Genomic DNA, 11,683 nt, shown 5'->3' on the forward strand with positions numbered 1-11,683 from the left:
CTAGGATACTATCCAAACGTAGCCACATGGGCCGGCCCGGCACAACCCGGCTATAAGGGCCAAGGATCAGCCTGACCTGCCAGTTATAATGGCTGACACGACATGGTTGCGGGCCGGTCCGTGCTGCTTTCGGCCTTGTGAGTATTCAGGGCCTTTTTGTTTTTCTAAAATTGAGAAAAAACTAAAAAAATTAAGAAATAAATATAGGAAAAGTTAAAAAATACAAAAATAAACAAATAAAAGTCTAGTTTTTTTAGGGTAATAAATAAGTCTAGTTACAAGCTGGACAACCGTGTACCGCTTCAGGCTATGTCATCCCAGCACGCAATTAAAAGGGCCGTGACGTACCTAGCCTTAAGGCCTGGTTTTCGGGATTGGCCTTGTTCCGATGCAGGCCGAAGGTTGGCCCAAACCTTTTTGATTACGTGTCGTGCTGGGCAAAATTCTACGCCCACGGGCTGGACCGCATGGCACGGCCCATATGACACTTTAATACCGTCCCACAGGTCCGGTGGCCAGCCCATGAGAACGGATGAGAAATTGGCATGTGTGGTTTGTGAGAGAAGTGCATGCCGCATTTTTCTCCGAGTGTTGCAATGGTGTTGCACCAGTTATAAAGGCCGACACAGCATGGCCGCGGGCCGGACCGCGTTGCTTTTCGGCCTTATGGGCCTTCATGGACTTTGTTTTGTATCTAGATTTTTAAGAATAAAAACAGGAGAAAAATCTAAAAAATTAAGAAAAAAAACAAGCCGTACAGGCTACGTACCGCACCAGCCGGCCAACAATTAATCTGTACTGTCATTTGATAGTAATTAGGGTGAATCGTAATTTGTTTCGTAGCTGAGAGTGAAACTGTTCAGATCGTGTGTGATAAAGTCATCACCATTGAGAAGCGGTAACAACACCTTATGCAAGGTTGCAACCAAACAATGAGTATTATGTGCGTCTAATGCCATGCAGCCAACCAAGCGGCGGGTCAAATTTAATTCCCTCATGGAGCTAACCCATATGCTGGCAACCAAACCATATGCATACTGAGAATCACATGCAATGCACTAAAAATCGATGCAGGCAACCAAACATGCTCTTAATCGCGTGCCGTATATCAGGCACATGCCGGGCCAAATTTCCATGAGCACGGGCCGGCCCACGTGACACTGCCATATATATGGCCAGCTTTAATGCCGGCCCACGGGCTCGGCGGGGCCCGGCCCAAGAGAACCCACCCATGAGAGAGAGAGAGAAGGAAAGTGGCATGTGCTGGTTTGTGTGTGTGTGTGTGAGAGAGAGAGCATCCCGCATTCTTCTCGGTGTGTGGCAATGGCAATGGCGCGGGAGTGCGGGGGCGGCTCCTCCATTCCTGCATTGCATCCCATGACCACCACCACCTCCCCCTCCTCCCCACACCCGCTGCTAAAAAAAGTAAGGGAGCTCCACAACCAGAGCGAGCCCAAGGAAATCTCGCCACCACCACCACCACCGCGTTGCTGTCGACGGACGGCAATGCTCGCTCGCCGTGGATTCGACCCTGCTCCGTAGGATTTCATTCATTTCCCCCCACATTCCCCGTCGCCGTCGCCGTCGCCTGCTGCGGTGCGGTGGTGGTGCGGCCGCCGTTCGACCGGCACCGCTCGCATTCGGCCTGCCGCCGCGGGACGGAGTTGATGCGGCCGGCCTCCCTCTGATCTCTTCTCATCGTCGCCCCGCCGCCGTCGCCCAACAATGGTATTCTATCAATCTTTCCCTCCATTCTATCCGTCGGATCAAAATCGGTTCTTGGCCCCAAATGCGACCCCTTTGCGTGGCCTCAACAACTGTTTGATGAAATGCCCGGACGCGATCAATGCTTGTTGCTTCTTTTCTTTCTTCAATTCAATGCATGCAAGCCTTAATTCTACCATGTTTGTTCAAGGGAAACGTACATACATACATACATCCTTCAATGGGGTTTCTGCATTTGAGACATCTTGTAATGCAGATTAATTTCATCCATAATAACTGATACAAGGGAATGTAGATTAATTTCTACGTACCATGCATACATGCCAGCATCAACCAGAACTAATGTCAATCTTGTCGTCTCTGCTGCAGGCATCCAAAACCAAAAGCCGCTTTGTCGTCGGCTCTCATGTCTGGATCGAAGATGCAGACGAGGCATGGATGGATGGCCAGGTGGAGGAGGTCAACGGGGAGGACCTTGTCATAAACTGCACCAATGGGAAGAAGGCCACCGTTAATCTCTCGACTGCCTTTCCCAAGGACACGGAATCCCCGCGTGGTGGTGTCGAGGATATGACCAGGCTCGCCTATCTGCACGAACCAGGAGTGCTCCAGAACCTCAAGTCCAGATACGCCCTCAATGAGATATACGTAAGTTGAGTCCCTCAACAAATTAACATCCAGGTTAATTTTCCATGAGCCAGTGGAATTCCATCATGAAAAATGCTCTGAGCAACTACGTACCTTCTTCATGTGCACAAAAGTACCTTTTTCATTTGAGATACTATTCATCTTCTTGCAGCTTCTCTAATGGATTAAATTCTTCTTCCAGACTTACACTGGGAATATTTTGATAGCTGTGAATCCATTCCAAAGACTCCCCCACCTCTATAACAACCACATGATGGGAATTTACAAAGGAGCAGAATTCGGTGAGCTGAGTCCCCATCCATTTGCTATCACCGACCGTGCGTATAGGTGCGTTCGTCCCCCACTGCCGCTGCAGTTTCTCAGATTCAACATTTTACCTGACAATAATAACCAATTCGCACCCTATCTTTATTCTTCCCAGACTTATGATCAACGATCGTATCAGCCAAGCAATATTAGTGAGTGGAGAGAGTGGAGCTGGTAAGACAGAAAGCACTAAAAGTCTTATGCAGTATCTTGCTTTTATGGGTGGTAAAGCTAAAGCTGAAGGAAGGTCAGTGCAAGAACAAATCCTAGAGGTGCGTTTCTCAGTGCCCTTCTTTTGCTGGTAGCACAAGCGCACCTGGCAAGTTCTAAAAAAGTGGTTAAGAAGCACTAGTATGTAGTAATTCACATTATGTTCTGACATGCTCTACTTACCTGACACAGTCCAACCCTGTTCTTGAGGCATTCGGCAATGCAAAAACAGTTAGGAATAATAATTCAAGGTAATGAACTAGCATTGATTTACTTACACAACTTCAATGTATTATCTTCATAGGATTTTTGCTTTACATCTTATTCCCTTTCTTGATTCTGCAGTCGGTTTGGCAAATTTGTTGAGATTCAGTTTGACCAGTACGGGAAGATTTCAGGAGCCGCCATAAGGACTTATCTTCTGGAAAGGTCACGTGTCTGTCAAATATCTGACCCAGAAAGGAACTATCACTGCTTTTACATGCTGTGTGCTGCACCAGAAGTAAGATCCTGTTCACTATGGTCTTCTTCTGAATTTTCTTGGAACCACATTATTTATTTGTGAATTACTACATTTTGTTTAACTTATATTTTGTTCGCAACTGCTGTACAACAATTGACTACAATACCCACTAATCTGAAGCATATCCTATTCCGCACTGTAAAAACTCAAGATATTCGTAAAAACCTCAGGGCGCTCACGCATAAAGAGGCTAACCGCTACCGGCTGAAACTTTGCTTCTGCATTCTGTAAAATAGGTTTAAACATAATCATCTCAAGAAAGATATAGTTTCTCATGCATTTCTCGCAAGTAAATTGTTCTTTTAGAGATATTAGATTTTCAAATAAGATGAGTAGCAATTGTAAGATGGAACTAAGACATTAAGATGTTGATTTGCAACTGTAAATCATCTACTTAGCATTTTTATTGATTTGTTACATCATCTGGTCCGCCTTTTGTTATTTAACGTTGGGCAACCCTTTGTAAATTCGAGTGTTCTATATAAATCATATGTAGTGCACTGATCTATAGCTTTGATATTTGAATATGATTATCAGGAACGAGCGAAATATAAATTGGGAGAGGCTAAAACATTTCGCTATCTCAACCAGTCTAATTGCATTGAACTTAATGGGTTTGATGACTCCAAAGAATATGTCGAAACCAGAAGAGCTATGGGTATTGTAGGTATGAGTAATGAGGAACAGGTACGACCAATTTCACCAGCAACCAGTTTTGTACATCAGCAGCAGAGGAACAGTCTTTTGACATACAATTTGACATGTCTTTTAGGATGCAATATTCAAAGTTGTAGCTGCTATTCTTCATTTGGGGAATGTAGAATTTGGAGAAGGAAAGGAAGAAGATTCCTCTGCACCCAAAGATGAGAAATCTCAGTTCCATCTTAAGACAGCAGCTGAGCTTTTCATGTATATATTTATTTAGTATTTTCTTTTGAATATTTTCAGAAAGTTCCTTCTTGCATACTTTTTATGAACAAACATTCACCGGCAAACATTCTGCAGGTGCGATGCAAAGGGTCTTGAGGAATCTTTGTGCAAGCGTGTTATGGCAACACGTGGAGAGAGTATTACAAAAAATTTAGATGCAAAGGGTGCAGCTCTTAGCAGAGATGCATTGTCTAGGATTGTTTACTCGCGCTTGTTTGATTGGTAAGTCTGGAAACCATCATTTTGGAAGGTTTCTTTGTGCTTCTGTATATCTGGCGTAGACAAGATTAGTTATGAATACTGTGTTCCCCACTGTTACAGGCTTGTAAATAAAATCAATAGTTCCATTGGCCAAGATCCAGACTCAAAGATTTTGATTGGTGTGCTGGACATATATGGTTTTGAAAGTTTCAAGACAAACAGGTGCTTAACTGGTATGCTTTTGCATTTAATCTAATATCCGTGTCCGTATACTTGTAGAAGTCACATATGGAAGTCTTACTAGATGGACTTCAACATTCATGTGCAACACACTGGCACTTACGTTTGGGAGGATAGGAATAGGATACCCTCCTTTATCCTCCTGTATGCCTGAAGTGTGGATCAGAGGAAAATTAATCAAACTAGAACTACTCCTATATGATATAAGTATCAAATGATTGGCGATCCTAGGTATGTCCAACCCAAACCAACAGGAATGGATGATAGATATCCTTAGCACAAATATGCTTCTCTAAACTACACAAGTAGCCGCGTGGGGGAGTAACACAGCAGTAACCAACCTTCCTGGGCCAAACATGGACTGGGGGTATTATACCCTTTTGTTTTTATGGGATATTACGCTCTTTTCTTAGTACTAAACAGGAATTTTGTAAAAAATGCGAAGGCAAATACTGTAGTTTGTAACTTAAAAGCATAATATCGATATTTTGTTGCTAAAATTATTTTCTTCAAGAAAGCGCGAAAGGATGCATCTCGATGCGCTGATAGGAAAGTAGTTTATGCACAAGCCTCAGGAAGGCACTGTAGCACCGCCCGGTGGAGCTGGGTTTCAGTTGCTAATTCTTTTGTTCACCGAAGTCCTCGATTATGAATACTTTTAACTGGCAGCAGAAGATAATGCAACTTCTGCATACATAACCATCTGCTTATGTCAGGTTTGAAAGAAGGTAATTAGCACATGCTGACATTTTAATTGTGTGCAGCTTTGAGCAATTTTGTATCAATCTAACTAATGAGAAGCTCCAGCAACATTTTAACCAGGTTATAAAATGAAATCTCCTTTGCTCGACAAGTTTTGTGTTTAGGTCGTCCAACCAGCTTAACGTTGAGTCCTTTTCTAACTAATAACACATGTCCCATGAACAGCATGTTTTTAAGATGGAACAAGAAGAATATACAAAAGAAGAAATTGACTGGAGCTACATCCAATTTGTAGACAACCAGGAAATTCTTGATCTCATTGAAAAGGTATTGAAATTCAGATTCTAGTCACAGTGCTGTCTTTATGATCAGTTTGGTGCATGTAACAAAATACAGCACAACGGTAATGCTTGAACAAGATCTTGCATCTAGGGTCAAGGTCTAGAACATTTGGAGATGATGACTTAGATACTTAGATGTACTGGTACTAGTCATTATAAGTCTGTATACCAGATTGTATACTGAGACGGCGATAGTTTCCATCCATATTGACATTCCAGATCAGCATAGCAGTATTTCTTTCCTCTCTTGCCTCCATTGAATACATGAGAACAGCAGTATTTCTGTGCATGATACATATCTGCTATCTGGTTGATTGTGTTTCGTGCATTTTTTTTCCAGTTTTATGCAATTGTCTAGCCATGATATATTGTAATAACCAATTAATTATGTGCTCTGCTCATGCTATGCAATCTTATTTCTTGTTTCTAATTTATTTGATGCAGAAACCGGGTGGGATAATTGCTCTGTTGGATGAGACATGGTATTTACAAATAACTGTTAATAACCTTTTTCCGTTAGAATCCCAAAAAGTTATTAACAGTTGTTTTCTATTATGATTCAGCATGCTACGGAATTCAACCCATGAAACATTTGCTGAGAAGCTATATCAGAAGTTCAAGGACAGCCCACATTTCAGTAAACCCAAATTTTCAAGATCTGACTTCACCGTTCATCATTATGCTGGACATGTAGGTTACCTTATTGACATACATGTCAATAGTAAATATTATGTTTTGTGGCTATATGTTTTTGAGTGGTAATCGGTTGTCTGCACATGCTGGAAAATATATGTGATTGACATGTAATTTATGATGCATATGGTGTACTTACTGCACAAGATATTACCATTCTAAGATCATGTTTAATTGACCCAGAATCAAGCTAATTATTATAGCTACCTTCTATAAATTTTATTTTATTTGACTCTTCTGCATTACTGCATATGCACCCTCATGCATTTTGGCCTAGAGTCAGCTGGCATTCCTTGATCCTCCTGACAAACATGTATCCATCTATCTTGTCAGGAGATGGTTTATTGCTCCTGCTAATCAGTCGGTTCTATTTGAACTGGCTGCTACTCCCTCCGTCCGGAAATACTTGTCATCAAAATGAATAAAAGGTGATGTATCTAGATGTATATTAGTTCTAGATACATCCCTTTTAATCCATTTTGATGACAAGTATTTTCGGACGGAGGGAGTATTTACAAAGTTAAGATGCACACACTAAATTTATATCTCTGTCTGCTGCAGGTCACTTATCAAACAGATCTTTTCTTAGATAAAAACATAGATTATGCTGTAAATGAACATCAGATCCTATTAAATGCTTCAACATGTCCATTTGTTTCAAGTCTTTTTCCACCTGTTGAAGAATCAGCGAAGTCAACAAAGTTTACTTCGATAGGCTCAAGTTTCAAGGTACAACATTTGCTCTATTCCATGGTCCTTACATATATTTCTGTGTATTTACACCTCTATTTTGGCATGATGTTACAGCAACAACTACAATCTCTGTTAGAAACGTTGAGTGCAACAGAACCACACTACATCCGCTGCATAAAACCCAATAATGTTCTCAAGCCAGAGATATTTGAGAACAGTAATGTTCTCCAGCAGCTTCGGTGTGGGGTGAGGCTTGTGAAATTTCTCTTTATGTATTCATTAAACATGACCAGTTTCTGTGATGTTTCTTTTGCTCGACTGTTGCTGGTCCCAATGCATGAAACTGAATGCTCATGTTTTTTTATTCATAAATACTTAGCCCAAAGCCTTAAATCATAATGGGTTATGCAGTAAAAATTCATTTCTATTGTTCAAAATGTAACCCTATATACCTAAGAAGTTCATCCCCACTATCTTATTTATCTTAACATGCAGCCTATCCACCTCATCACATATGTTCCACACACATGCTACCTCCCATTTAAATGCACATGCAATACATCCACATCATCAAGTGCATGCGGTCAATCAACTTTCCACTTTCCACCACATGCACTCCCTCTGCATCATCAAAGAAGATAAAAACATTCCACATCATTATTTTTTTTTCAACAATAAATAATTTAACTTGAATGCCGCAGGACAATATAACATGCATGCACTCTCCATTTACCTCTAGATTTAATGTGGTGCCGTAACATGCACACTTACAGATTAATGTGCATCTGCTAAAAAAACAAAATTACAATTATCTGCATTTGGTTGTTGCTCCTATATCTCCCTTACAGTTAACTTTATGAAAATTAGGTTCCTAACTGTTCAAGAATTAGTTGTTCGAGTTGTGTAATGCCATCTGTCTTTCTGAACAGGGTGTGTTAGAGGCAATAAGGATAAGCTGTCTAGGATACCCCACTAGGCGAACCTTTTATGAATTTGTCAATCGATTTGGTATTCTGCATCCCAAAGCTCTGAGTAAAGGGTAAACTTACTATTTATTTGATTATTTCATTGTTTCTGTTCCATATGTTGTTAGTACTTATGTGTTCCTTTGGCAGCAATACTGAAATTACTTCTACGAAGATGATTCTCGAGAAAGCTAACCTTGTAGGCTATCAGGTAACTATTAGAAGAAATATCAATGCTAATTTTCTTAGTTTGGCCATCTTAAAGGAAATAACATCACAAGTTCACAACAGGAACCCCCAAGAACCCATGATTGATCTACACAGTTGACAATCTTTAAGGAATAGGCAGTGTTAAACTGAGTTACGATACGGAACTAAATTTTAATCTACACTGTTATAATCTGGATCCCCCACTCTCTTGCGTTTTCTCGAAAAAATAATCTGGATCCCCAAAAGAAAGTAATGTTAGTATTTTCCTTGGATTTGTGTGGGAATTTTTAGTATCTATGACCTGGGTATCCGGGGTGGAGCCAAATAGGGCCCTCGGGGTTGTACATACCCAGCCAAAGAATAATTCTGACGAGTCGCTTGTGCATCATCCTAACCCACGTAAGGTGCACCTGACGGTGCCAGAATACAGAAATCAAAGAATAAACACCTGTCGATCTCAGTCTAGCTCCACCCCTGCACATGCCCCAAACAAAATGGTTTGCTAAAAGATATTCCAGTAATATATAGAGATCCCAGACTGAAAGGTGAATCAAAGTTTGACTGTCAAACACTGATATGTTGTTTCATTATTCTTGTATCAGCCTCACCTTCTGATTTTGAATTTACAGATAGGGAAAACAAAAGTGTTTCTTCGTGCTGGTCAAATGGCTGAGTTAGATGCTCTAAGAACTGAGGTTTTGGGACTCTCTGCTAAAAAACTACAAACCAAAGTTCGTTCGTTTATGTCTCGCAAGAAGTATGTCGAGATGCGAACATGTGCTACACAACTCCAGGCAGTATGCAGGGGTACATTTATCTGTTTTCACTTTAATCTTTCTCCACAAACCCTGCTTTAGCAGTGATAGTGACTTCTTCTATACTTTAATTATCAAAGGAACAACTGCTAGAAGGTTATATGAAAATCTTCGAAGACAGGCAGCTGCTTTGAAAATTCAGACCTATCGCCGTATGCGCCATGAAAGAATAAAATATAGAGATCTGTGTTCCGCATCAACTACTATCCAATGTGGTCTACGTGGTATGGCTGCTCGCGGCAAACTGCGTTTTTGCCGACAAACAAAAGCTGCAGTGATTATTCAGGTATTTCTGAGGCTTCAATGGTTAATTCAATCAGAGTAGATACACCAAATACAAATAGAATATGCAAGTGATGACCATATATCAGATACTCCCTCCGTCCGAAAAAGCTTGTCCCTCAAATGGATGTATCCAGCACCAAGTTAGTGCTAGATACATCCATTTGACTTCATGATGGACAAGCTTGGGAGAAGTTTTTTCGGACACGGAGGGAGTACTTGTGATAGATATTTATTGGCTCTGTCATATTTGTGTTTATCTTAACACTAAAGCTTGATATGTTTTCTACTGACATAAATAAACATACTATGTTTTCAGCATAGTGAAATGAGGTGCTAATAAGAATAATAGCAAAAATCATCAGAAATATTTGTGTTTCTCATGATAACAAGAGGCTAATATCAGGAATATTATGCCATCATATCAGACCTACTCTAATATGACTTCATGCCTTGTAGAGTCGATGCCGCTGTCATTTAGCGCGCTCACGATATGTGAGGATGACAAAGGCCATACTCGTAACTCAGTGTGCTTGGAGAGGAAAAATAGCTAGAAGAGAACTTCGACAGCTCAAAATGGTAAGAGCCCTTCTTGTAAACTTATCCTGAATTTCTCCTTTCTTCCCTTGGTTCAAGCTACAGTATTGTTGGTTTCTTCAAGGGGGAAATCCCTTATATATACTTAAGCAGTCATTAGCATTGACAGGACATTAGGCCTGGTGCAAAAACACCATTTTACCCCTGTTGTGATTGGAAATGAGCCAAATTGCCACTGTCCTTTTCTTCCCTATTCTCTCCCCATAGAAAATCATCATGTCTACTGCCTTGTATGCGATACATCCCACCACTAGTCTTGGTTCGCCCTCTCGCTGGCTTATCATGCTCGTTGGTGGCTGTAGAGCCATCATCTGCAGGGTCTGTGTCCACATCACTGGTGTGAATGCTGTGCACTTTCTGCGGCTGCTAGCGATTTGTTATGACCATATCCAAGGACTAACCCGTAGTTCTACCCAAAGTCATGGCAGTGCAATTGCAAACTTGTGTTATCAGAACTATTCCTTATCTTCCTTAAAGAACTGTTTTTATTAGGATACCAGCCAGTTTGCTCGAAAAAAGATATAGGATACACCACTCAACTACCATGGTCTTACGCTTCTATTTCTCTGCATCACCAAGCAAAGCATATCACTGGGTTCATTATAACTCTAATTGATTCAGTTATCGATAACTATTTGATTTCTTTGTGCCTGGCCACTTTCAGGCTGCAAAGGAAACTGGTGCCCTACAGGCTGCCAAGAGTAAACTAGAGAAAGAAGTCGAGGAGCTTACTTGGCGGTTACAAGTGGAGAAGCGCATCAGGGTAAACTAGCACAGAACCATGGCCACAATGTCTCTAAAAATGTTGTTTATGCATGGCGCACTTGTATGTTATTCTATTATTTTCTCTATTGTCAAATAGTTCTAAGGCACTTTTATCTTGCGGTGTATGTTATTTTGTCTATTGCCAATAAGGTGCTATTTATTGTAATAATAAAAATGGTCTCTCAAATAGGCACTTCTTAGGTTGCTAAACTAATCTGGACTGTCATGTAAATTAACATCTTGTAGTGAATGAATAAAGAAGAGGGAAAATGATTGAACAATAAGAACAAAAACCTGCAGATATCATGTCAACAGCTGGCACATTTGCTAGTATAAGAGGAGCATTGTGCATCTCATAGCATTACAAAGGAAACTTTTGATGATTTTGGACTTACATATGCATATTTTATACTTGCAGTCTGATTTGGAAGAAGCCAAGGAAGCGAAAATTCAAGAAAATAAGAAGCTCCAATCACAATTGCAGGAATTGCAACAACAATTCAAGGAAACAAAAGAATTGTTAAAGAAGGAACAGGAAACTTCCAAGGTAGCATCAGAGAAAGCAGAGAAAGTTACTCTAGTGCCAGAGATCCGTGTTGATGAAACTCAAGTTAATGAGCTCACTGCCGAAAAAGAGAAGCTCACTGCTGAAAATGAGAAGCTCAAGGTATTAACGCAGAAATACGAACAAATACAAAAGAAAATGTGATAACAAAATCTAGCGATGAATCTTGTGTAGCTTATATAGGTACCATTGAATCAGTGAACTCCTCATCCTTTTTCTGGATATTCATGTGAAACCATAAATGAGGATGAATACCATTTAATTTTTTTAAT

General features: G+C 40.5%; 1 protein-coding gene across 2 annotated transcripts in view; it reads left to right on the plus strand.

Annotated features, from left to right (window-relative positions):
* Positions 1-1,287: 1,287 nt before the first annotated feature.
* The window catches only part of LOC123087441 (myosin-6), an 18,080-nt gene continuing 7,684 nt past the window's right edge, over positions 1,288-11,683 (plus strand). The window contains exons 1-23 of one of the 2 annotated variants that reach the window (XM_044509449.1): positions 1,288-1,728; positions 2,095-2,373; positions 2,555-2,700; positions 2,795-2,951; positions 3,082-3,140; positions 3,235-3,391; positions 3,950-4,099; positions 4,185-4,321; positions 4,418-4,564; positions 4,664-4,765; positions 5,548-5,605; positions 5,711-5,812; positions 6,271-6,308; positions 6,390-6,516; positions 7,081-7,248; positions 7,327-7,458; positions 8,142-8,251; positions 8,328-8,388; positions 9,017-9,194; positions 9,283-9,488; positions 9,944-10,063; positions 10,746-10,844; positions 11,265-11,513. In XM_044509449.1, coding sequence (XP_044365384.1) covers positions 1,726-1,728; positions 2,095-2,373; positions 2,555-2,700; positions 2,795-2,951; positions 3,082-3,140; positions 3,235-3,391; positions 3,950-4,099; positions 4,185-4,321; positions 4,418-4,564; positions 4,664-4,765; positions 5,548-5,605; positions 5,711-5,812; positions 6,271-6,308; positions 6,390-6,516; positions 7,081-7,248; positions 7,327-7,458; positions 8,142-8,251; positions 8,328-8,388; positions 9,017-9,194; positions 9,283-9,488; positions 9,944-10,063; positions 10,746-10,844; positions 11,265-11,513 — 2,985 coding nt within the window. In that variant the 5' untranslated portion in view covers positions 1,288-1,725. The remainder of the gene's footprint in view (positions 1,729-2,094; positions 2,374-2,554; positions 2,701-2,794; positions 2,952-3,081; positions 3,141-3,234; positions 3,392-3,949; positions 4,100-4,184; positions 4,322-4,417; positions 4,565-4,663; positions 4,766-5,547; positions 5,606-5,710; positions 5,813-6,270; positions 6,309-6,389; positions 6,517-7,080; positions 7,249-7,326; positions 7,459-8,141; positions 8,252-8,327; positions 8,389-9,016; positions 9,195-9,282; positions 9,489-9,943; positions 10,064-10,745; positions 10,845-11,264; positions 11,514-11,683) is intronic. The other variant, XM_044509450.1, reaches the window with a different exon arrangement.

This window comes from Triticum aestivum, chromosome 4A, assembly GCF_018294505.1.
Source record: "Triticum aestivum cultivar Chinese Spring chromosome 4A, IWGSC CS RefSeq v2.1, whole genome shotgun sequence".
NCBI classification, from domain to species: Eukaryota; Viridiplantae; Streptophyta; class Magnoliopsida; order Poales; family Poaceae; genus Triticum; species Triticum aestivum.